The sequence below is a fragment of the Erinaceus europaeus genome, chromosome 17 (genome assembly GCF_950295315.1).
Source record: "Erinaceus europaeus chromosome 17, mEriEur2.1, whole genome shotgun sequence".
Taxonomy (NCBI): Eukaryota; Metazoa; Chordata; class Mammalia; order Eulipotyphla; family Erinaceidae; genus Erinaceus; species Erinaceus europaeus.
In genome coordinates this window covers 70,683,900-70,710,637 of record NC_080178.1, presented here as the reverse complement: position 1 = coordinate 70,710,637, position 26,738 = coordinate 70,683,900, and the positions used below count along the sequence as shown (strand labels likewise).

At 45.1% G+C, this 26,738-nt stretch overlaps 2 protein-coding genes across 7 annotated transcripts in view; one reads left to right on the top strand and one right to left on the bottom strand.

Annotated features, from left to right (window-relative positions):
• Positions 1-2,711: 2,711 nt before the first annotated feature.
• FANCF (FA complementation group F) lies at positions 2,712-4,076 on the bottom strand. Its single transcript, XM_060176998.1, has one exon. The coding sequence runs from the start codon at positions 3,999-4,001 to the stop codon at positions 2,988-2,990; it is 1,014 nt and encodes a 337-aa protein (XP_060032981.1). The 5' UTR covers positions 4,002-4,076; the 3' UTR covers positions 2,712-2,987.
• A 129-nt stretch (positions 4,077-4,205) lies between these two features.
• GAS2 (growth arrest specific 2) overlaps positions 4,206-26,738 on the top strand; it is a 141,925-nt gene continuing 119,392 nt past the window's right edge. The window contains exons 1-3 of one of the 6 annotated variants that reach the window (XM_060176999.1): positions 4,206-4,335; positions 7,518-7,697; positions 12,137-12,255. The gene's annotated coding sequence lies outside the window, so the exon portion shown is untranslated. The other 5 variants (XM_060177000.1, XM_060177003.1, XM_007515884.3 and 2 more) reach the window with 5 other exon arrangements.

Below are 26,738 nucleotides of genomic sequence, written 5' to 3'. Positions count from 1 at the left end.
AATCGGTCCGGGAGATCTCTCAGTATATGTGCATGAGAGTGGTTTTTTCAAGATTAGTATTTAAAAAAGAAAGGGGTGATACAGTCTCTAGTGCTGTTGAGACGCCAAGTAGCTTAACATCCAAGTGTCTTTTGATATTGTCATTATGGAGATGAAAGGTGACCTTGACAAGGCCTATTTCAGAGGAATACTAAAGGGAGAAGCTAAGTTTGTGTGAATTAAATGGAAAACTAGAGGGGTTGGGCGGTAGCACAGAAGGTTAAGCACACATGGTGTGAAGCACAACGACCCATGTAAGGATCCTGGTTTGAGCCCCCAGCTCCCCACCTGCAGGGGAGTTGCTTCACAGGCGTGTGAAGCAGGTCTGCAGGTTTCTATCTATCTCTCCCCGTCTTCCCCTCTGTTTCTCTCTGTCCTGTCCAACAAGGGTAACAAAAGGAAAAAAATGGCCTCCAGGAGGAGCAGTGGATTCGTAGTTCAGGCACCGAGTCCCAGCAATAACCCTAGAGGCAAAATAAATGAAAAAATAAAATAAAATAAAATAAAAATGGAAAACCAGGACTGCTACCTCTGATGTAACTATGAATATATACATATGTTACTCAGAAGGGCCCAGCTTCTACAAACAAACCATAAATGAACAGGGAGACTGGGTGCAGGGACAAGATAGACACGCAGGAGAAAAAAAAATTAGTTTAAGATGTAATGGCTGGCTTAAATGTCAGATGAGGCAGAAATTATATATATATCAGTGCTAAAGATATAGACAAAGTTGATATGAGCCCCCAAATAGTCATCTGGATAAGGGAAAGTGCAGAATCATACGCTGACTAGGAGGCACTTCTGCCATCCTGAATATAGGGCATAACTGCGCCCCTTGTCTTCAAGGTTGCTCACTAGTATAAAACTGAACTCCTAGTCCACTAGAAGGGAAAATCAAATCACTAAGAGGAAATGATTCCATGTTTCTAGAGGGTGAACTCCAAACTGTGCATGTCACCTTTTCTTAAAAACAAGTGTCCAAAGACATACATGCTTGTCTGTGTAGTATTAAGGCCATCGTTAACTGCTCCAAAATTAAGAAACTAGATTCTAGCTTGGTGGCACTTCCAGTTGAAATCTAGAAGTGTGATATAATTACGAAAATATATACGGGGAAGTGGATTCTGGAGGATCACTGCAATTTCCACACTGACACTAGTGTGGGGAAAAAAAAGCATCAAAGACAGGCTAGGGATACTGATGAAGGCATGAGGTCTAACTTAGGCCTAACCAGAGTTACAGGAAAGGTTAGAAAAAGGACCACTATGGACCAAGAAAAAATGACCAGAGGAAAACACAAATCCATAAATGCATCACAACCCATGAAAAAAACCCAAATAAAACTGTTGAAATTGCATATTGCAGTGACTGAGTCCCATACTAAACTAAGGACTATCTTAAACCAGAAAGCATAAATCACATAGGAATTATACACAAGGGAAAGCTCACAAGAGTGAATAACACATGCACTGACAGCATGTTTACCTAGAACACATAGCAAACTATAATCAATAGAAATACTGATTGAGAAATATGAGGAAATATTTTATTCTTCGGTAGAACTGGGGCCTTGTGAAGTGTGATTTTACTGCTCCGGGCCATTTTTCCCCCATTCAGAATGAGAGAAGTGGAGACACAACAGCTTCATAGCTTCGTCTATTTTGCCATTGCACCTCTACAGCAAGGAAAGGACTTTTAACTCTCTTGGCCTCAACAGCTCTTTTGAAAGGTTGTCATTTTGCTAAGACCTAGGCCTTACAAATCCATAACTTGGGAGTCGGGCTGTAGCGCAGCGGGTTAAGTGCAGGTGGCGCAAAGCACAAGGACCGGCATAAGGATCCCGGTTCGAACCCGGCTCCCCACCTGCAGGGAGTCGCTTCACAGACGTGAAGCAGGTCTGCAGGTGTTTATCTTTCTCTCCTCCTCTCTCCATTTCTCTGTCCTATCCAACAACGACACAATAATAACTACAACAATAAAACAACAAGGGCAACAAAAGGGAATAAATAAATAAAAAAAAAAAAAGAAAAATCCATAACTTATCATTGTGCCATCAAATGTTAAGCCAGTACCTGGAAACATGTATTTGTATTTAAACGATTAGTTTTCTTGTCCTAAATGCTTTCTTAGGTCACAACTATTGTTTGGTCTTTCAACTTTAGATAAGTAATTTGCAGAAATAAGCAGCCAAACTTTCAGAATACTAACAGTTTTTATACATGTTGAAGCTTGTTGCTTAGAAGACTGGCTTAAGAAGGTCAAATTTCCATAAAGAATTAACTCCTCCAGCCAATATTCCTGACAACACATGTAAGTTGAAAGAAACATACAGTTAGGGAAAACTTCTCAACTTGGGGGTGAGGGTGGCGTGCGGTGGGGAAACCTAAGTGTCTTATCTGTCACCTCTAAGTTGTTTTCATTTGAAACACAGCCTTCACTGTTGTCATAAATGGGCCTCACAGGTGATTACTGCTAACTCCACATTTTAAGGGCGTTACTTTCAATCTACCTTCCTCCATCCAGTTGGCACTACAAGGCAATTCCTTTATATACTTATGACTGTAGTAAACCACTCAATACTGGCACTAAAAATTTATTTTCGCTACGTGGAAACATGGAAAGTGTGGTACTAACGTTCACAGGTGTAAACCATGTTTATTTTTTTAAAAAAAAAATAATTTATTTACTTAATAAAGTCAGATCAACTGACGGTCAAGGGCAAGACAGACGACCTGCAGCCCTGCGTCAGCGCTCGCAATGCGTCCCCCCCTGCAGCTGGGGACTGGGGGGACTGAAGCAGGGTCCTTGTACATGGTGATGGGTGTGCTCAAGCAGGTGCATCGCCACCTGGTTCCCTAAACCGTAGCTGGGGTGACGATGAACCTAACAGTGGTGCGCAGACATTGAACGTGAGCTGGCAACTGAGCCGGGTCCCTGGCCACGTGTCATCGTACCGCCCCACCTAGGGCCAGCAGGAGGTCAGTCCAAACACTAATGCCAGGGACTTCGAAATCTCCATCTTGAGCCTTGTTGGCCTGCAGAGTGGCGACGGCTTGGTCTCTGAGAGGTGGGGGAGCCTGGCAGAGGCTCTGGAACCTGCCGCACAGGTCCTGCCAGGAGACGTGCTTGTCCGCGGCGGCCGCCCACACACCTGTCGGCAGGTCGTAGAGCAGCTGGCCGCCCCACTGGCTCAGGAGCCGCAGGTAGGCGCGGGCGAGCGCTGGGTGGCTGCAGGCCGCCGAGGTCACCAGGCCGGCGGGGAGGTCGCGGCAGAAGGCCTCGACGACTTCCGGGGTGTCCAGAAGCCAGCGGGCCAGTTCGGGCGCGGCCTGGGGGCCGTCGGGGTGCAGGTGGCCCTCCCGGGGCGGGGGCCCCAGAGCGCAGGCGGTGACCTGCAGCAGGCTGTCCCGCGGGCAGCGCCCCCACAGGACGTGCAGCAGGCCGTGCGCCGCGCCCCGCGCCTCCTGCAGGCGGGTGAGCAGGAGCCGCGCCTGGGTCCGCACCACGCAGCCCCCCGGGGCGGCCGGGACCGCCCCGAGCAGCAGGCGCACCGCGGAGCGCCGGCGGGCCAGCAGGGCCGCGCGGGCCGAGAGCGAGTCCCGGGGGTCGTCGGGGCCGCCGGGGCCCAGCTCCTGCAGCAGACGGTGGCAGGCGGCGGGGCCGAGCGCCCGGTTGTCCAGCAGCCGCAGCGCCAGCAGCAGGTCCCCGCGCCCCAGCGCCTGCAGGTCCGGGAGCCCCGGTGCCATGGCGGCCCCCCGAGCCCCGCCATCCTTCAGGAGCCTCCGCAGCGCCAGGCGCACGCGTTCGTGGCGGCTCAGGCGGCCGTGGACGTGCCGCAGATAGCGCGCCCACTGCAGGGCCCTGCTCACGGTCGCCGGCTCCCAGGTGCGGACGTGGGGCGAACGGGAGACGGCCAGCAGCTCCGAGAAGCACTCCAGCTGCCGCAGGAGGGACTCCATGATGCCGCTCGGCGTCTCCGTTTCCGCTTCCGCCTCGCAGGCGCCGGCTCGGCGCTCGGAATGGGTCGTCCGCGAAGATACACGCCCCTCTGATTGGGTCGTCCGTGAAGTGGCACGCCCCTCCGACACTTTCCTCTGATTGGGGCGTTCGCGAGGTGACGTGCTTCTCTGATTGGGCCGTCCGCGAAGTGACACGCCCCTCTGGAACGCCATTGGACGAGGGCCGTGTCAATCGGACAGCGGCCATCCGGGTACCGTGACGCTGTGGCATTTAAACCTGGGCGCGGAGCTGGTGGGTCGTCTTGTGCTTGTGGATGGGGTAAGCGGCGTGGAGGTGAGCGGCCTGCAGAGTCCCCAGCGCTGGGAGGTGCCACGAGGCGCGGGAGTGTCCGCTCATTCCGAGAATCATCCCCGACTTGTATAGTGTGAATAGGGCAAGAGGGAGGACATGCGGCTGTCCCTAGGCATGTCGGATGCACAGTGCCTGTGACTGACATTGTCAGTTTAGTTTATGTTTTATTTATTTCTCCCCTGTCCCTGCTCAGCTCTGGCTGTTGGTCGTGCTGGGGCCTGAACCTGAGGCCTCAGAGCTTCAGGCAGGAGAGTCTTTTGCAGAATCCTGGTGCTGTGTGTACAGTTCCGCTATATTATTATTACTGCTGTTGTTACTGTTTTTATTTTCCCCAGAGCCCTGCTCAGCTCTGGCTGATGGTGGTGCTGGGGACTAGACCACCTGGGGCCTCAGAATCTCTGGCAGGAGAGTCTTTTGCAGAACCGTTATGCTATCAACCCCACCATAAGATTTTATTTATTTCTTTATTTTATTTTTGCCAGAGAGAGTACTGCTCAGCTCTGGCTGATGGTGGTGTAGGGAATTGAACCTGGTACCTCAGAGCCTCAGGCATGAAAGTCTCTTTGCAGAACCATGATGCTATATATACTCCTCACTTAAAAAAAAAAAAAGTTTAGTATTTTAATGAGCTCAGGACTTCTGACATGACATTTTAGTGCCTTTACAAAGGTGCCTATAATCTGCATTGTCTGACATGCAATTTTTTTAAGTATGAATTTTTATTTTCTTTTTGTTTATTGGGGGATTGATGGCTTACAGTCGACAGTAAAATACAGTAGTTGGTCCGTGTGTCACATTTCTCAGTTTTCCACATAACACTCTAACCCCCCACCCAGGTTCTCCTCCTTCATCAGGTTCCAGTCACCCAGGACACTCCCTGGGGAGGCTGCCCGCTGGGGATGGGGGGTAACCCCTTTCACAATGCTGGGAGCTGGGGTGCAGCTTTCTTTCCTTGTCTTCTTCCACCCATCCATCCATCTACCTGTTTTTTCCTTCCTTCCTTCCTTCCTTCCTTCCTTCCTTCCTTCCTTCCTTCCTTCCTGTTACTGATTGTTGGATAGAGACAGAAATTGAGAGGAGAGATAGAGAGGGAGAGAGACAGAGACACACCTGTAGCCCTTATTCACCACTTGTGAAGCTTTCCCCCTGCAGGTGGAGACCAGAGGCTTGAACCCTGGTCCTTGTGTACTGGAGTGTGTGTGTGCTTAACCAGGTGCACCATGGCCTGGCCCGTCTTCATCTTTCTATATGAAAGTCTACCCAGGCGGAGGGTAGATAGCATAATGGTTATGCAAACAGACTCTCATGCCTGAGGCTCCAAAGTCCCAGGTTCAGTCCCCTGCACCACCATAAGCCAGAGCTGAACAGTGCTCTGGTTAAAAAATTTAAAAAATAATTAATTAAAACAAAAAACAAAAATAAAGTCTACCCTTACCAGTGAAGTCACAGCCCCAGCAAAAGCCATGTGCTGACCTCCAAATAATTAATGCCAGGCACTGTTAGGTCCTGGGGTCTCCATTGTTTCATTATTAGAACTGAAATCCAGATTAATGGAAACTAGTAAATAAAAACCTCTGGAGTCATACTTTGCTGAAAAAGTTAGACATTACAATTTCATTGTAAATTGCATCACCTTTTCCATTTAGTAATCAATTCCCTATGGAGGGACCTTCCTTGGCTCTTGGCTCTTATTTCATTTTTTAAAAATTACCTTTATTAATTTATTGGGTAGAGACAGTTAGAAACCAAGAGAGAATGGAGAGATATAGAGGGAGAGAGACAGAGAGACACCTGCAGCCCTGCTTCACCACTTCAAAGCTTTCCCTCTGCAGACTGGGATCGGAGGCTTGAACTCAAGTCCTCGTAGCATGTGTACTCAAAAGGTGTGCCACCACCCGGCCCCTGAGCTGAATTGCTTTAAAATCCTAAAGACAACCCAAATTTCTCTTCTTTAGTGTTCTTTTGACTGAGACAGAAATGGAGAGAGATAGTGAAAGAAAACATAGTGGTTGAATCTGGGTTGTACCATGACAAAACAGTACACTCTCCCAAGTGAGTTTTACAAGTGGTTTATTCTCTGCTCCCTGCCTGTCTCTGCCCCGCCCCCTTCCCAGTGCACTACTGAACACTGGCTTGTTGGGGTGGTTTGAACCTGGGACCTTAGGTGTCTCAGGCATGAAAGGCTTTTTTCATCACCACTTTGTCGTTTTTGTCATGACCTCACCCCCCCCCCCAACTGTTCTAATAAGTAGGCCAAACAGATGTTTCAACTTATGGGGGGGGGGGGTAGTGTTTTATTTCAGTTAAAGAGGGGAGAGAAACATGAGGGAGAGGTTTTGTTTCGTTTTGTGCTTTTAAAAGGAATGTTCTCCAAATATTACAACTTTGGATGGTGGGTGTAGTGCGGAACCATACCCTGCAATCCTACAGTCTTGTAGGCCACTGTAATTACAAACAAAAAAATGAACTAAATGAATACTCCCACACCTTTGGAAAAGGGATAAAGCAGTGAAACTCGTGCTGTTAATTCCGTTTGTGGTGCTGGGGAGGACTCAGGCCTTTTGCCTTTCTTATAGTCCTGGGCCAACTTTAACGTTATATTTTGGAGACAGAGACACAGGGCAGACAGACAGACAGATAGACAAAAGCAGCCTTTCACTATCTGCTGAGTGCTGCCTGTCTCCTGCCTTGTGGCACTGGGTTGCATCCAGCTGAAAAGGCATGTGTGCTGGGTTACCCTGACCCCAAATCAGTCCTGTGATTTGCTGTTTATCAGGGAGCCCAAATTCTTAGCTGGTCCTGAAGTGAAACCTGGCTTCATGCCAAGGATGCCTCACATGCTTCTTCTCAACTTTTGGAAATTTGCGTTAAACACACGGCTCACCTTGAGCTAATGTACACAGACGTGCCCAAATACTCCTATATCGAGCTCTTCAATCACGGAAGAGTTTGGTGGTCAATAAATACATGGAGGCCTTTCTCTAATACAAGATTTTTACCTTCTAGCACTTAAGAGAGTCAACCTCGAATGGGCTGTGATATATGCCATATATGTAGTAGATTAATAAGACTGGATGGTAGTGAAGGCCTTTTTGTGACACTGACTTTGCACCTGAAAAATATCTTCCACTTACTTACTGAATTTTTAAAATTTTTTATTGTAGGACCAGAGTGCTACACATGGATCAGACACCTCCTGAGAGGCACTAGGACTCCAGAAGATTTTCGCTTAATCTCTCTTTCTCAGTGAATAAATAGACAGCCATCATGAATGTGTAAGGTCCCTTTGCACAAACAAGAACAAATCAAAATCTTTGAGAATGCTAATGTATGCCTATACATTGGTAGGTATTTCACACTCATCTGTTGTCATGAAATAAAGGTAGTGCCAGTAAAGCTTTCCCACTTCAGAGCAAAGCAGAGCCCAAGTGTGGGACTTGCCAGTTCCTCAGTTAACGCCACCCAATTGAATGACTTCTTATCAAGCTTCCAGAGCATGTCAGGTACTAAGAGATAAAAAAATAATTTCAAGAAAACTGCATTCAAGGAGCAGGGGTGGAAAGGGGTACAAGGCACTCATCTATGCTACAAATTTGGTTTTATACTTATTATTTTTTTGCCTCCAGGGTTATTGCTGGGGCTCAGTGCCTGCACTATGAATCCACTGCTCCTGGAGGCTATTTTTTTTCCCTTTTCTTGCCCTTGTTATCCTTGTTGTTATTATTGTTGTTGTTATTGATGTCATTGTTGTTCGATAGGACAGAGAGAAATGGAGAGAGGAGGGGAAGACAGAGAGGGGGAGAGAAAGACACCTGCAGAGCTGCTTCACTGCCTGTGAAGCTACTCCCCTGCAGGTGGGGAGCCGGGGGCTCGAACCCGGATCCCTACGTTGGTCCTTGCACTTTGCGCCACGTGCGCTTAACCCACTGCTCTATTGCCCGGTCCTTGGTTTTATACATTTAAAAAATTGTAGTAATGTTGGAATGAAAAGTCAGAAGTTAACTAATAGGAGAGATCCAGACTTTGCAAATAGGTAATGTTTTAGTTAGGCCTTAAGTGGCATGAACAGTCTTGGAATAAACTAAAATGTTAACAGAGAAATAACACAGTAAAAAAAATATAAGATGGATCATGTCACTTGAACTAATAATGTCAGTTCTCTACTTTTAGTTATGATCCCTAACTCCTGGGATGTAGTAAATTAAAACAGAAAATCAAGCCCAGATTTCACAAGGATCCGGGTTCAAGCCCCTGCTCCCTACCCACAGGTGGGATCCTTCACAAGTGGTAAAGCAGGTCTGTAGGTGACTTTTTATGTATATATACATATATGTTATCTTCCCCTTCCCTCTCATTTTTTCTCTGTCCTATCAAAATAAAATAAATTTTTTTAAAAAATCAATGGCTTGAGATCCCTAAGAAGGAGGTCCATAACTAAATAATATAACTTAAATTTATTTTTAAGATGAAAATTTTCTTTTGCAATCAGCAACTTAAAAAAAAAAAGTCCAAATCAGAGAAAAAACACATAAAATCAGACTTTACCTTGAAATAAAACTGCTGATGTCATAGAGGAAAGTTCTGTTACGGTGTCTGGGTGCCTTTCCTTTCCTCCACAGTTATCAGTATATTGCTATGCAAGTCTGTGCCAAGAAGAACTTTTTTTTTTCTGGTTCAATAACTTTTAAGTGTCTGTTGTTCCCATTTTCAAGTCTCAAAAACTTTTATGTGAATTCTTCCTGCATATTTTTTTCATTATTTCCAAACCTTTTTTTTTTTTTCTGGATGGCTGAAATTTCCAGACATATAACCTGAAATGTCCTAAGAGATTTCATATATATATTAAAAAAATAAGCTAAAGGAATGGAAAGCAATGAGAAACATAAGTGGGTAGAGAGATGTGTAGACATGTAGACTTCTTTTAGAGTTGAAACAGTGAATAGAAGATCATTTTCTTCTAGTTAAGACTGTCTCATCAAGTAGCAAAGATGGTGAAAAAAAAATCACAAAATGTTCTTATTTTTAATAGCTCCCAGACCTAATCTTCTCTTTTCAATGGAGCTGGTCTGCTAACATCATTAATGTCAGAAAAGTGTTTTCCCCAAACAGTCCTAGCATTTCAAAATAAACTGGCTGAAGCAAGTCAAATAAATGATTAAAGCAAAAAGCACAACATCACAGGGACATTCTACTAGAATGTAAAAATTCTTTTAGCTAATGTTTCTATCAGTCAGGATAAAATGAGACAGGACATGCTCCATGAAGTGGAAGAAAGACTCCCCATTTAAGGGGGCAGAGAGATTTTTCGGCAATAGTGTTATGGGTGATATTTCTTTTCCCTTTGCTCTTTTGAGAACATGAGTGAATGCTGTGCTTTTAAATTTTTACTGATTGATTGATTACTGGATAGAGACAGAAAGAAATCGAGAGAGGAAGGGAGAGAGAGAGAGAGACAGAGAAACCCTGCTTCACCACTCACAAAGCGTTCCATTTGCAGGTGGGGATCTGGGGCTCGAACCTGCGTCCTTGCACACTGTAATGTGTGTGTTCAACCGGTGCGCCACTGCCCGGCCCCTACTGTGCTTTTTTAAATAGTCGGCATATCTTATTTCAGCTTACCTGGTGGGGAAGTGCCCCTATTTCTTGTTTTCATAGAAAATCGTGTGTGTTCACCTTGTCTCCTGGCTGATAGAATTTGGGCATCAGTCTGTCTTCTTGGGAGTCAACAGAGAAGAGAGGATGCACCTCTGCACCCCCCTTGAGCCACCTCTGCCCATCAGCAGGGCAGTGTGTTGGTCGCGTCTGTTCGGCATTCTGTGGCAAATTCTGCCCAGCAGTTCAGACAGGACAAATTGCTGAGGAGACTGTGAGGTGAAGGAGGAAAGTCAGGGTGGAATAAGGCAGGATGAAAAGTGTAGATGTAGCAAAGTCAACCCCGGTATAGGAAACAGTGTTTCTAGGAAGGTATTTTCGTGAATAAAACACCATGGAGATCCTGCAGAGCTCAGCATTGTGGACAAGGGGTGATTTTGGTTGCATGGTGTGGAGGCTGGGTTTTAGACATGCTTGATCTCATCACCGCAGGCCAATCCCTCAGATATATATATATAGAGAGAGAGGGAGAAGGAGAGGGAGAGGGAGAGGGAGAGGGAGCCCAGCCACCACTCAGGTGATACTGGGGTTTGAACCTGAAATCTGCATGTTAGGGCAGATGACCCACCAGTGAGATAGAGGTCAAGTTCTTACACACATAAAAAAAAGTTTCAAAACTATAGTTGTTATAGTTTCCAAAATGTAGTGTTCTTAATTTCTCTTATTGTAAATAGAGTTTTGTTCTTGACTCGAAAAAGCAGTATTTCTTGGGTGTCATTAATTTAATTTAGTGTTCTTATTCTCTGCGTTAGTAGGGGAAGATCTGTTTCTATCTGCAATTCTGTATAATGAGAAATGATAAAAAAAAAAAAAAAGGAGGGGGAGGGCAGTGTGTTTGATAGGCTTCCAACGTGATGCTTTTTAAAAAAATAACAGTTGATTTTAGGTTTTAGTTGGATGACCGGACATCTTTACAATGTCCTTTAGGGTAATCTTTCATTTTATTGTCAGTCTAGCTGCCAAATTTCCTCTTGCTCTCTACTTTATAATCTTGATTGCACTAAGTGTAGCACTCAAGTTGGTGCGCTCTAAGTATTTCCTGTTTTAGATAGAGACAGAGAGAGACAGAGACAGAGACATCAGGCAGGAGAGGGAAAGCGTGTCGCCACCACAGTTCCATCCAGGGAGGCGGAGGCTGGGCGCAGACCCAGGACACAGATGCCTCAGCAGTGCAGACTAGCCAGCTTCTCACACCCACGGCCCAAGTATTGTCAATCTGCATTCGTGTTCTTGGACTCTGTAATCTTGTTAGGCAGATGATGGAAGAATTTAACTGAGAACGTAAGTCTCATGCCCAAGGACAGAACACTGAAAATACTTTCAGGACAATGTTTAAGGAAGTGTGCGAATGAGAAGGTCAGAAAATCAATTCTTCTTCTTCTAGCGTTGGCCCTTTTTCCGTAGCCAGTCAACAGCGTCAGGTTGAGCCTGATGTAAAGTTTAGAGACCTCCTTTGAATCTGGAGAGGTAGCAGTCGTTGCCTATGTGGGAATCAATTGTGCTGTGCATCTGAAGCAAGTTCAATGTCACATCTTAGGGAGATCAAAGTTAAAACACCTATGGGGGCTGGCGGGTGGTGCACCCAGTTAAACACACCTAGTACTAATTGTGAGGACCAGCGCAATGACCCAGGTTTGAGCCCCCGGCTCCCCGCTTGCAACTTGCAGGGGGAAGCTTCACAAGCGGTGAAGCAGGTCTGCAGGTGTCTTTCTCTCTCCTTCTCTATCTCCCCATCTCAATTTCTCTGTCCTATCCAATAAGATGGGAAAAAATGACCTCCAGGAGCAGTGGATTCATTCTGCAGGCACTGTGCCCCAGTGATGACCCTGGAGGAAAAGATAAATAAGTAAATAAAATCTCTATTTTGATTAAAGTAGGTTACTTTAGAAAATGAGAGTCATGTGTGCTGGTTAGCTGCCTGCCATTTGGGCTCACCTTTAGAAGGTAATTCAGAAGCCCCAAACCAACTTCACGTACCGTCTTTGGTAAGTGGCTTGGTTACAAAGTGATGATACACTGCCAAATTTGTCTTTTCATTCTAAAATTTTCTTCTTCATTTCTGGTTTGTATCCCTTAGTTTTACTCATTCGCTTACGTATTCATAATAAAACTCACCACTTTTTTTTTTCAGAATACAAATGATCTAATATATGGCCACTCAGATAAAGGAAGCTAATATGATTGTGTGTGGTACAGGAGCTCAGTGGTCGGCGGGAAGATACGCAGGCTTTGATAGATGTTTTCTAAAATGTATGTAATTCCTCTCTAATTTGATTCGTCTCCCTTTTATACCAGGAAGACTGTTGCTTTTTTCGTCTGTCTCTCGTCCTTCTTTCCCATTTGCTTTCCAGGAAACTGCCTCCACTGCTCCAAAACCGAGATTGAATTCTGACTCTTTTCTAATTATTTCCCGATAACTTTAGCTGAAAGTTTTTTGTCTCGTTTCCAGATGCTCTTACTCTTGTGGTCGCATTGCTAATTTGTCATTTACTGCTATGAGCTTTTTTTTTCTTTTTTTTTTTTTTTTATACTCTGGTAGTTTTTCCTTCTAATCCAAATATTTAATGAACTCAGCTTACTAGATCCATCAGCAAGCTGGGAATATGGCTACCTACAGTCATTGCTTAGTTTCCTTGTTCAGAGTCTCTCTTCCACACAGAGAGAGCAAAATCCATAGACCGGTTATATTTTCTTTTTTTAAAAAATATATTTTATTTTAATGAAAGGAAGAGAGAGATATCGAGAGAAAGAAAGACTCCCAGAGAGCAGAGCACTGCTCAGCTTTAAACCTGGGACTTTGGGGGTCTCAGATTTGAAAGTCCCCTTCCCCCACCCATACCCTAGTTACATCTTCAAGTAAAATGTATTTCTTAGCTTTAACTTCGTGTTTCAGAATGTGGTGACAAAGTGGATAAAATGGTATTTTTAGTGTTCATAGTAATTTCTACGTTGCATTATAGAAAGTAGAAATGCTAGTGGATCTGAATAAATAGGCACTTTTCTTTTTTAGTTTTTTTTTTTTTTTTTTTGCCAGAGCACTGCTCTGCTCTTGGTTAATGGTAGTGCAGGGGATTGAACCTAGTTTTGGAGCCTTAAGCATGAGTCTCAACATAACCATTATGCTGTCTATCCCCACCCAGTAAATAGGCACTTTGTAGATGGTGAAACATTTTTTCTCTTAGACTTTGAACTCCTAAAGAGGAGGAACTGTGTGTTTGTTGACTTCCCAACAAAAGTTTGGATTCAGACAGACCTGAGACTAGTATTGTGGTGCTAGTGCAAAGTCCACTTGTGTGATCTCATTCTTCCAAATGATGACACATAGTAAATAATGCAAGAAGTCCCTGGCTGCCTTTCTGACAATGGAGATATCACATCCTACTGTCAAGTCTCCCTGAACCTTTGTTATGAAATCAAAAGGTAAACAATAGAGCATTCGGGGGAGGGGGCAGAAAAATAACTCCACAGCTAGGAGGGGCTGGGGCACCACCACACTCAGGTGCAGGTGTGAGTCTCAAGCAGGCAGGAAGCCCCCGTCCTGCAGTCTCCCTGCCCTCTCCATGTCTCTCTCTCTGAACGAGTCTGTGTGCCAGGAGGCCGGTAAAGTTGTAGGCACAAGACCCAGCCTCTGCAGGAGAAAGAAAAAGTTAGGCTTAGCACAGAGCTGCTGCAGTCGGCTCTGTGGCTTTGTCTTTATTGTAACAAGTGCTCAGAGGAGGTTGGAATATGAAGACAGAATGAATGGATGAATGAATGAACCAAATACCTAAACGTTTGTAAATGGAATGGCATGAAATGGCAGCAGACAGAGAGAAGGTGTAACATTCTCTGATTCCTTGTACTTTTAAGATATTAACACCGTCATCCTAAGGGATTGTTGTAATGCATCAAGATAGTCCAACTGCTCTCCTATCCAACAACAATGACAGCAATAACAAAATAATAACAACTATAAACAAGGGCAGCAAAATGGGAAAAATGGCCTCAAGGAGCAGTGGATTCGTAGTGCAGGCACCAGCACTGAGCCCCAGCAATAACCCTGGAGGCAAATCAATAAATAAATATTAAAAAGATAGTTATTGTTGTAATGCATCAAAATAGTCCAACTGCTCTCCTATCCAACAATGACAGCAATAACAAAATAATAACAATTATAAACAACAAGGGCAAAAAAATGGGAAAAATGGTATCCAGGAGCAGTGGATTCGTAGTGCAGGCACCGAACCCCAGCAATAACCTTGGAGGCAAATAAATAAATAAATAAATAAATAAATATAAAAAAAGATAGTCCTACTGCTCAGTTAATAACAAAATACCTAAAATTCATTCAACAACTACTATGTGTCAAGTAATAAACTAAATATTTTATTAATGTCAGTTTGTATAATCCTCAAGACTTGCCTAAGAGAATGAGGCTAGTTATGAACTCTTTACTGAAGTAGAAACTCATGGAGAAAAAAAAAAATTAAAAAAACTTCGTTAATTTGATCCTCACTTTTAGCAAATAAATGAAGAAGGTGAATCTAAGCCAGGCTTTTGTCTGTCTCCAAATATGAGCTAACTTACTCAGTTAACAGTTATGACTATCACGATGGGCCTCTCTATCCTTCTCTCTCTGTGTGCCTCTGGCGAGGATAGTGATCAGAACCCAAGTCCCTACTGTATGACCCCAGGAAGATGACAATGTTCTCTTCTGCCAAAATGTTTCTCTTTGACCCTTCTCCTAGAGAACTCCTCCTTCAGAGAGGTGCACTCTCCTTTCTCCATACCTTTGGAAAAACCCTCCAGTGAGAGAGAGCATATGGAGCCATTTCTCAAGATGCTTTGCTGAAATTAGCAGTTGGAGAAGATCACATGCTTGTAGACTTTGTTCCACTTTCCATTTCAGCAAGATTCTTTATCCTGCAGAACAGTAGCCCTGAATGTGTTATCTTTACTCTCAAAATAATTGAACCAAGAGCTGCCCATAAAGGAGTCCCAGGAAAAGTGACAGTAAAATCCATATAATTTTTTAAAAATCAACAAGAATGCAAAACAATTGATGTCTTTTTTTTTCTTTCTTTCTTTCTTTCCTTTTTTTTTTTTTTTTAACAGAGGGAATCTCACTTAGTTTCACATTGGTGGGCGAAAGTCTTTCTTTAGTGTAGAAAGGAAGAAAGGAAGAAAGGAATGGGGAGGAGGAGGGAGAAAAGACTATGAGGATGAAGAGGTCTGACTTTTCTCTTTTAGATGTTTATTGGGCTAATGAAAGGGGAGCATGCCGAGTGAGAATTCTGGGTGCAGAAGTATGGCAACCCTACATGACAAATATGACAAGAGAACCAAAATGATGATGATTGAATTTGTACTGAAAGGAAGGCCACTGGTTTCAGAGGAGAGATTCAGAGGCAAAAGCTCATTTTGCTCAGCATGAACAATGGCAGGGAGCCATATGTTTGAAGTGTGTGTTGTTTGAGACACTGTAACATCTATTACTGACATATATTTATAATGAAGCCAGCATATCTCAACAGTTACTAATTTAACTCTATTGTTTTTCCCCCAAAACTGGGCAGTGAAATAAATTTAACAATTACCTAACAGTTCTTTTTAACTGGATGCAAGAAATAAAATAACAGAATTAAGTAAAACAAATAAACAAACAAAGCCCCCCCCCCCCAAAAAAAAAAAAGCATGCATTAGCTTAGGGAGGTAAGCACTGCTTTGTGAAATATGCCTTGGTGATTTGTGTCTGGCCCTCTCCTGTGTCTCTTCATAGTGTATTTATTATTATGGGTCATACTGAAAAAGTTTGAAAGCCACTGAAGTAGTGGTTTTTTTTTTTTTCTATTACTTTTCATTACCCCCATATTGTATTGGTTATGATTAAACCTTGAGTCCAAATCAACCTTGGTTTTTAATGAAGTGACAAGTGACACAGATTGACCTCATTTAGAAGCCTGGCACACAGGCCAGGCATCTGTTTTACTCAGAGTTCTAGTCAAATTTTACCAGATGAAATTATTTGAACTTGGAAATGAAGCCATCACTTATAATGTTATTTTAACATTATTGTTCTATCCTGAGTCCCAAACAAAGACAATATATAAAAATAAGGCCAGATAGTAGTAAACTTCCTAGGAAACAGGTTTCTTAAAAATTGAGGCTTCGGTTACTACCAGGACTCTCCCACATGGGATTGTATCATCTGTGCAGCATTTCAGGTTGCCACAGCCACACACACACACACACACACACACACACACACACACACACACACACACACACACACACACACAAACTTGGGTGAGACGTCACAACATTCACCCAAATTTAATCATTGGGTATGTACAATACACACAGGGAGCAATTTCAAAAGGCACTTAACTTGTTTAACAGCTGTTAACTGAACATCTGCTACACGCTGCATGTTGCCATCTTCACATTGTAGTGCGATAGGGAGCCCTGGAGAAGAAGAAAACAGCTTCTGTCCCCTTGCCCCTTGCGTTCAGCTGAAATGGGACCGCGAAATGCAGGGAGGCTCCGTGTACAGCTCTGATGAAACCCAGGCAAATGTGTCCTTTGTTACTGGTTCAGCACTGGACATGATGAAGGCAGCAAAAGAAAACCGGAGTAGAAAGAGTCCTACGTCTGTGTCACATTTAAAGTCAGCCATGCTGAAAACTTGACTGTTTCTAGTCAACCAAAAGAAACTGTTTTCTAGCTACAGTGATCACTAATTCATTCATCAATTCCTCACTGAGCCTCTAATGTATATACTCCAAGCTATTTGAGATGCTGGAGTTAATAGGGTTCGAGAGGGGTTACTGAAACACACACACACACACACACACACACACACACACACACACACACACAAACATTCTAGATGCTGGAGTTAGCAGGGTTCAAAAGGGGTTATACACACACACACACACACACACACACACACACACACACACACACACACACACTCTAGATGCTGGAGTCAGCAGGGCTCGAGAGGGGTTACTGGATCTAATGTGTGAGAGTCCAACACTTCATTCACTGTGCCATCTCCCAAGATTAATGAGGACTGTATCTTATATTAAATAGTCTTATTAAGTTTGAGCTTCTTGTAATTGAGATGGCACAAATATTTTATCATGGATTTAGGAAAATCACAAAAATATTTAATGAAAAAAAAACCCAATCTAACATGGACGAGGAAAACATACAATAGTATATATTGTAGTCTACAACTAGGTGCAATAAAGTACTGATTTCATTAAATAATTTTAATATGTCTGTAAGGGTTAAAGACATATAAAACACACATTTTGCAGAATTATGAGACTTGCACAATAGGACATGCTTATTTATGCTACTGTTGTAGTATTAAACATATATACAATGAAATGGAAAGACAGCCCATGCTCATGGGTGAGAAGAATTAACATCCTTAAAGTGATTATTCTACCCAGAACCAGATAATAGATTGAATGTATTCCTTCCCAAGGTCCCACCAAATTTCTTCAAGCCAGCAGTACAATAGATACACAAGTTCATCTTATGTTGTTGGTGGGAATGCAAGTTGATCCAACCCCTAGGGGAAATCAGTCTGGCGATTCATCAGAACACTAGAAATGGACCTACCAGGGAAAACAAATACACGTTTCCAAAAAGGCCTATGCACTTCTATGTTCACAGCAGCATGGCTTGTAATAGCTCAAACTTGGGAGCAACCCCCCGCCTCGTACAAGGACAGATGAGTGGCTAAGAAAGTTGAGGTTCATATGCACAACTGAATACTATACAGCTGTTAAAATGAGGAGGACCTCTTTGAAATACTGTGATCAGAACTTGAAGGCATCATGTTGAGCAAGACAAGCCAGAAAGATGAAGACCACTACCAAATGATCTCACATATATGTGGAACGTAAGAACAGAGAGCAGTAAGGGGGAAATCTAAGATGAAACTTGGACTGGGTGTGGCGTCTTGTACTAAAGCAAAGGACTCTGGGGAGGAGAAAGAGGAACTGGATGGGATGTTGTTTCTCCTAGACGCCAGTCAAGGGGAGACAAGATGTTGTACCTGTGTGTTATAGACTACATTATAGGCCACAAGCTTCCCAATAAGATAAAAATTTAAAAAAGAAAGAAAGAAAGAAACCTACTTGACTTGTGTGCTGCCTTGTCAGCAAACAGCAGATAAAAAGTGAAAATCTGTTTCACAGGCTGATAAAATATTTCAATCAGGGAAATGGGCTTTTCACTTTCTGCATTTCTCCATGTTCCTTTAGCACCATTTCAACTTCCTACTAAACATTATTTTCACTTGCTTCTAAAACCTTCACTCACCAGGACCAGGTGGGTGGTGGCACACATCTGGTTGAGCTCAAACATTCCCATGAGCAAGGAGCCGGTGGCAAAGCAAATCAATCAATCAGTCAATCAACCAATCGCCATATTTAATTGATCTTCTGAAGCTGCGTAGAGAAATAATATCTTGGTCATCTTCAGAAGTTATTCATCTTTAACACACTGTCCATTTCCAAGCGACTTTTCTCAAAACAGCTTTTAATTTAGTTTACTGAAGGTATACATCACTTTTCTGGATAAGTGAATGGATGTCGTTTCCAAGAGGGGCACAGGGAAAGAAAAGTGAGATCAGAGAGGCAGGGAGGGTTGAGTACCCTATGGATGAAAAAAAGGCCTACACCCCCTGCCAGATCGATGGTATATAGTTCATTGTATTTATAGATTTTTCTCAAGTTTGGGAGCTGCTCTGCCCTGATCCAGTTCTCAAGTTCCATTCTCCTCTCTGACATCATCCTCCCAGATTGCATTTCTAGTCCACTTGCATGTTAACTAGTAAGCTCATGTAAAAATAACTAAAGTCCTGGCCTCCTAGGAACATACTTAAAAACGATATTCTAGGGAGTCGGGCTGTAGCACAGAGGGTTAAGCGCAGGTGGCGCAAAGCACAAGGACTGGCATAAGGATCCTGGTTCGAACCCCGGCTCCCCACCTGCAGGGGAGTCGCTTCACAGGCGGTGAAGCAGGTCTGCAGGTGTCTATCTTTCTCTCCTCCTCTCTGTCTTCCCCTCCTCTCTCCATTTCTCTCTGTCCTATCCAACAACGACAACAACAATAATAACTACAACAATAAAACAACAAGGGCAACAAAAGGGAATAAAAAAAAAAAAACGATATTCTAGCTTCTTTCCACCCTAGGGTTTCTGTTCCCAGGGGCTCAGATCCTACTCTTGCATACATGACTTCTTTTTAAAGTCTTCCCATATGCCTCTGTTGTTGTTTTCCAGTGTCTCTTAATCTCTTTGAGATCTCTTACTTCTTAGTTTTCTCTAATTCATCCTCAATCTTGCAAATTCTGTTTTCTGCCTCTTAATTACTCTGTCTTTTGAAATTTATCTCCTGGGTGTATATATATATATATATGGTGTGAGGTCAGGGTCTGGTCAGCTGGCTGGATCCCTGAAGGTGGTCACCCTTGGCCTTTGGTGCGTTTCAGGAATGGGCAGAGCTGTGCTAGTCTAATGTTGACACAGGTGCTTTTGTAAGATGGGAGGTAGGGTCTCTTGTGTCCAAATTGAAGAGAGATGTGGATGAATGTGACAGCAAGATGGGGTCTCCTTATGCTGAGTACAGCTCTACAGTCTGGAAGGGTCCGTCCCTCAATCCCCTGTTGTTAAAATTTCGTAGGCTCTTGCCGGCCGGGATAGCTTCACAGGCGGGTAACAGAGACGCGGAGACAACGGCTGGGCAGGGAAGCTGTATTTCTTTATTCAGGATCAACGATTCATAAACTAAACCAAACTAATCACCAAACAGAACTCTGCTGTCTCTTTGCGGCGGCGCAAGCACACTCTCTCACTCGAACTCTGCAACTCGCCAACTCCCGAACTCTCTGAACTCTGGAACTCTGGCGGGGTTCCTAGGGGCGGGGCCAAGCGGGCCTGCGAAACTAACTGGACTGATCCAATTCTCTTGGCGGGGGAGAACTAGAACAACCCAATGTAAAGCATACAACAATCCCCTGATCACACTTGCCTGGAATGACTTGTGTCTAAATAAGGTACTTAAGAGTTCACAGCTGGAAATGTTAACAGTTGTTTTTGTTTTACCTCAACCACTGAGGTGAAGCACAGTGGCTGTTAATCCTTTGTTAAGCTGTTTGTGATTTATCTTCCCTGTGGCTGTGGGGGGACCTGAGTCAGTCAGATGGCTTTTTAACTATAGATTTTTAAAACTTAAACACTCAACTTGTGCTTGAGAGATAAAAACAGATAAGGGTAGAGAGAAGATCTTCTTCTAGCATTTGCCCTTCTTCCGTAGCCAGTCAACAGCGTCAAGTTGAGCCTGATGTAAAGTTTCGAGACCTCCTTTGAATCTGGAGAGGTGGCAGTTGTTGACTATGTGCGTCTCTGGCTCCCCAGCGATGGAACATAGCGGCGCACCGGCCATTGCCTGTTCAATAGTGATTGAGGAGGGCCCAGTCATAACGTGCTAGGTCAAAGCCGGGTTGACGCTAGCAGGGGTCTGTGATGAGGTGTTTGTTCTTTACCTCAGCTGACTGTCAACTCTGTTTCCAAGAGTCTGGAACAGAGAAGTTCAGTGTAGGCGTAGGGGACCAGATTGGATGACGAGAAGTCAAGAGAGAGAAGAGTGATAGATAAGAGAGATAACAGAGATAAGAAAACAGAGACTCCAAAAGGGAAATAGTTTGGTCACACAAACTGGGGGGTTGACACCATACTCTCTCCCCTACCCACTAAATCTAGATTCTGCCAGGCACTGGATTGATGGACACTGGTGTGGGAGAGGATGAGCTCCAGTGAGAACCTGGATCCTTAATCTTCTCCTGCCATTTAGAGTAATGGGCTGTGTCACTCCCAGTTCGGAGCCAGCCCTCACCAAGCATGGCTCCTTGAGTTCCCAGAATCTCTTCCTCACCCCTTCTCCACCCACTGGCCACAGTCTGTACTCACCTATGGTTTGGTAAGTTTCTGAACAAATCCTGGTTGTATTTTGTTGGGTTGTCATCGTTTTTCCTAGTTTATTAGAAAAGTGATGTGATACAGCTTCTACACCATAGCATTGCCGCTGGAGGTCTTCCTGATCGGCTCTTTATGAAATTATTATTATTATTATTATTACTAGTTTATATCTTAACTGCCTTTCAGCCACCAAGTTCAGACTCTACTAGAATCCTATCCTGACCTGCTTGGACAAAATGACCTTACCAACATGTCCCCAAATCTCATTCTGTAGAGGCCTTCCCTATTAGGGACAGATAGAGACAGGCTGGGGATATGGATCAACAGGCCCGCATCCATATCCAGCAGAGAAAGGTACAGAAGCCAGCCAGAACTCCTTCCTCCCGCACCCCAGAATGAATTGTCCATACTTCTTCCCAGAGGAGAAAACGTTTGGGGAAGCAGACCAGAGTAGTCTCAACCCCAGATCCACTGGGACATAGAACTTTTGTGGGCCTGGCCTTTGTTTTTATACCATTGCCGAGAGGGAAGAGGATGTGGAAAAGACCTGAGGAAGTCAGGCCCTGTTTCCCTTCCCTGAGAAGGAAGAAGAAAAAGGAAGCACACCTGAAGGTCGTAGCTGATACAGGTGTGACTTAGAAAGGACATGAAAGCAGGTCCTTAGAAATAAATTAAAAAGGGCGTCGGCTTCCAGCAGTCTTTCTGAAAAGATAACCCACTAGGAATTGGGACAAATGCTGAAATGTTAAAAGCACTATGTTGATACTTCTTCAGAAATCTATTTTTCTGATTTCTCTTGTTACCAAAAAAATGTTCATGGGTTCAAGTCCAGCCCTCACCACATTGAAAGAAGCTTCAGTGCTATGGTCTGGATACTCTCTCCCACCCGCCCTCTGCCTTTCTGCCTCCCTGTCTCTATCTCAGAAGTTAAAAAAAAAAAAAGTCAATAAAGAAAAAAGAGTGTTGGTTGGTGGTGGTACTGGGAGCCGCATGGCAGAGCACATGCATGACAGGTTTAAAGCCCTGGGTTCCACACTCAGCACCACTGAAAGGACAACTGTTAAATGCTAGTCAGAGAACCTGATCTGGCATAGACTTTAAAGTAGAAATCTCGTTGAGGAAGGGGCATGGAAGACAGGGTAGAGGGGGGTGTAGTCCCGAGCACCCCCCCATGTCTGCTTACATTCCTTCTTTTCCCAAACTAGACTAAGCATTGCCCCTTAACCAACAAACGAGAATTTCTCTTCTAACTCAGCACTGAACACCCACCCTGACAGGACTTTCTATCTGGATGGGAGCAGGGTGTAACAACTTTCTAACTCCAAGCTACTCAATGCTCTGATCTTTCACTCTATATACTCAGAAATTAACATTATTGGCCTGTTTTATTTTTGCTCATAAAAATGCTTGGCTTTTTAACTACATAGGTTCAGACCCTCAAAATACGTTGCTTTGGCTCTAGGTTTTGAGAAGCCTGATGATTCAGAATCCTTCACTCCAACTTCAGCAGTAACTGTTCTGTCTGTTTTGTGGTTATGTCTAGCCAAGCAGGAATATTGGATTTTTATCTTGTTGCTTCTCCTTCAACTGAGGAATGACTTTCTTCCCTTCCTTCTGGGGTGGAATCGGGGGTGGTGGTCAGGGGTGGAGCTGATAACTACACCACCAAATGGAAGTAGAAAAGACCTTGGAGCTCGATGCTGCTAAACTTCTCAGTCTGTTCTCTTCCCCTTTTCATATTGGTATTGCTACTACAAGCACATAACCACTGTAGTGCCTGGTGTTCTAAAGCACATGACAACTTCCAGATAAAAACAAGATCACATGCAAAATCCATTTTTTCCCCAAGTTATATCTAAAACCATCCACACCATTTGCATAGATAGTTTGTATTTGGGGCTAGGATTAGGGATCAAAGGTGGGTTCCAGGTAACTCATCATCAAAAAAATATATAGCACCTAAAACAGAATCAGAATATATGTGTTGGGTGCAGAGAGACAACATAATGGTTCTGCAAAGAGACTCTCATGCCTGAGGCTCCAAAGTTCTAGGTTCAATCCCCCGCACCACCATAAGCCAGAGCTCTGTAGGGCTCTGGGACATGAGGACACACAAAAGAATAGGTGTGAGATGGACCTCATAAAACATGGGATGAAGGGAGTTGGGCAGTAGAGCAGCGGGTTAAGTGCACATGGCACTAAGCACAAGGACTGGCATAAGGACCCTGGTTCAAGCCCCCGGCTCCCCACCTGCAGAGGAGTCACTTCACAGGCAGTGGAGCGGGTCTGCAGGTGTCTATGTTTCTCTCCCCTCTCTGTCTTCCCCTCCTCTCTCCATTTCTCTCTGTCCTATCCAACAACGACGACATCAATAACAACAACAATAATAACTACAACAACAATAAAAAAATGAGGGCAACAAAAGGGAAAATGAATTTTAAAAATTTGATTAAAAAAAAAACACATGGGATGAAGAGGCACATGCATGTCACACGTCTGAAAACAACCCGAGAACTGTGAAACAACAATCAAACGTGTGTGACATTTTCATCTAGTGTCATGCTAGGGAAGGGGACACACCACAGAGGTCACATGCATCACAGAGACCAAGTGGACATGGGGGCATCTGGCCGTTTCTCAGGCAGGCTTTTCAGCACAGAGCACAGAAGTAATGAGCAACAGTCGGAGAGAATTGTCTGTGACATTCAGCGGAGCATGGAGCTGAGGCTGAGGGGAGGAAGGGTGGAATTGGATTTCCTCCCCAAAGTGAAAACAGCCCTGAGTGCAGCCTGTGCTCAAACCCCATATTTCAAAGGAATTGTAAGTAATCCAATGGTCCAATTTGGAAGCAAGAGTGGTTGAAGTTACTGGAAAGCGAGTCTGCAAAATCACTGGCAAGGAAAGAAAACTTTCCCAACACCCAATGCTAATATGGTGTTAAAGCCATTGAGTCTGTTAAAATCTTGGAGTTAAATATGATCCCCAGCACTGCCACTATCCCTCCCTTTCTCCCTTCAGCTTGTGTTGGGGGGACACGAAGGGGGCTTGGCCCCAACTTGGGGATCGCTGCCAAAGGCTTGAAATACAATCCTCCCCGGTTTGGAGGTGAGTCCTGTCTGCTGCCTTGCTGCCCACCAGAAAGAGTAAGCATCTGACTCCAGCCGGTCTCGGACTGGTGACATGTGGGGTTCCTGCTTCTGGCTGGGGGAGACTTTGTTTTCCCAAACAGCACCAGAAGGAGCCACCGGACAAGTATGAAGAGGGGAAGAGGAGCCCTGCAGCCAGACTGCAGAGCCGCTGGACTAGGGGCGGGGGTGGGTGGTGTTGGCGGCTGTGCAGAGCTGTGGGGCTGCCGGGGGTGAGGGGGTTGGTGCAGAGGGGCCAGGGATCTGGGGTGCGTAGGGGCCGGGCTGCTGGGGGGGGGGGACGACGACGGTGCAAAGCTGCAGGGGTGCAGGGCAGCAGGGGTGCAGAAGGAAGGTGCAGGGTGGCGGGGCCCCGACGCTGCAGGATCCAGCAGGAGCAGGGTGCGGGTGAGGGCCCCGCGGCAGCCTCCCTGGGGCCTGGGGCTTGGGAGGTGAGCACTCTCCTGGCTGCCCACCGGTGCAGGGGTGCTGGCGGCATGGCAGGGAGGGGGTGTGCATTGCCAGTGACCTCAGCGGGCGGTGCTGGAGGCGGGGGACATGGCTGGGGAGGGTGAAGCCGCTAACAGGACTGAGCCAGGCCTGAGGGGGTGGTCGCGGCAGGGGGTGAGTCTGATGCCTTGGAAACAGCCCTGTGCTCCCCAAGTCTGCTGTTGTCCCCAAGTCTGCTGTGCAGCAAGAGCTCGCAAGGGGGGGGGGGATGCTCAGCCAACCAGCTGCACAGAGACCAAGTCTCATCAGCCTAGGAGTTGCAGCCCCCTGTAGATGCTCATGCAGGGGAGGGCAGGGGTCTCTGCAAAGCCTGCTCGCCTGGGCTCAATAGATTGCTTCTCAATCTATTATTTGGGTCCAGGAGGCCAGGATATGAGAGAGAGGGAGAGAGAAGAAGGAGAAGAAGAAGAATGAGAGGGGAGGGGAGAGGAGGCTATAGGAGAGGGAAGGAGAAGGGAGGGGAGGGGAAGGGAGAAGAGGGGGAGGAGAGAAGATGAAGGGAGGGGAGGGGGGAAGGAGAGGGGAGGGGAAAGGAGGGGAGAAGAGGAGGTGAAGGGAGGGGAGAGGAGAGGAGAGAGGAGATGCGAGAAGAGAGTAGAGTAGAGAAAAAGAAAACAAGGAGAATTTGTGATCATGTTTTCTATTGATAGAGCTTTACAGAAATGACTGACTTTCTCCCTCCATTCCTTCCTCCCTGCCTTCTGCCTTCCTTTCTCTCTCTTTCTATGCTAGCCTCTGAATCAAATCCCTTTGCGAACACTTTGCATGACATGATATTGTTCCTTTCTCACTCCCCCCCTCCCCCCGGGTTTGGGAATTTGACATTTTTGGAGGCATAGAGGACTCCACTACCATTTGGTGGCATCAGTTATCCAGCAGGTTAAGTTCAAGCAGGCCAGGAGGTGTACTGCCCTTGGAGTAGTTGAGACAGCTGGTGTTTCCCCTGCCTTGAATGGAGAGGAGGGGAGAGGAGGGGACAAGGAATTGTTCCCTATATCCCAACAGAGTTGTGGTTTAGTCAGGAGCTTTCCGCAGGAAACCTTTCAGGAGAGGATGCCTTTTACCCTGTCCTCTCTCTTAAGCTGCATCCTTGTACGGTGAAGAGTTTGCCTCACTTCTCTACCCCTCTTGGAAACCCCTCCCTCTCCCAAAGAACCTCTTCAACAAGGCTAGATCAGTTGTGTGTGGGAGATCTTAAGCAGAGGAAATAAGATCTGCTGGTACACAGGACAGCCATTTGGCTCAGACAGGTTGGAGGTGGGGCGGGGCAGAGGAAGTCCATCTTTCCTGCCCACCTGTTCCCTTGAGATCTGCGGCCACAGGGCTCAGAGCAAGTCCTTGTGCTCACTGATTCTTCCCCCTCAGTCTCTTAGACTGTGGACACGGATTCACTGCTGCTGGGACCTAGTTTACCCGGCCTGCCTTGTAGTCCACCCATGAGTTCCTTCTCAAGGAATGCTCCTCCCTGACTGCCTGCCCAGGAGAAGCGGGTGGTCACGGTGGTCTTCTCCAACATATAGCCATGCTGGTTCTGACGGCTTAGGAGAAGGTGACAGACAGATGCCTTGAGGTATGGGATAGCCAACCTTTGTGATTTCTGTAGGCTCCTACTTCATGCACCCCTTTTTGTGTGGGCTTTGAAACTGAAGGTAGCTTGGGGGCCTCAGCCTGGATCCTGTTAAGTTGTGGGCTTCTTTATTTCTAAGCACCATGCTTCATGATATGGGCATGTGAACTTATCTCACTCAGTGTGAAAGGCTCATCACTCAATCACTCATGTGATTGCCACCGAGTCTACCAGTATCCTGGTAAGAAAGCTCAGTGCTTAAACTCAGAGCTACAGTGACATGTCAGGTCTGATCTTCTTTCTTTCTTTCTTTCTTTCTTTCTTTCTTTCTTTCTTTCTTTCTTTCTTTCCCTCCAGGGTTATTGCTGGGGCTCAGTGCCTGCACTACGAATCCACTGCTCCTGGAAGCTATTTTTTCCCTTTTGTTGCCCTTGTTGTTTATCGTTGTTGTTATTATTGTTGTTATTGTTGTTGGATAGGACAGAGAGAAACCAAGAGAGAAGAGGGAAACAAAGAGGGAGAGAAAGATAGACATCTGCAGACCTGCTTCAC

Bases quoted from the DNA above. Each gene is read 5' to 3' on its own strand.
- FANCF (XM_060176998.1), bottom strand. From the start codon at position 4,001: ATGGAGTCCCTCCTGCGGCAGCTGGAGTGCTTCTCGGAGCTGCTGGCC.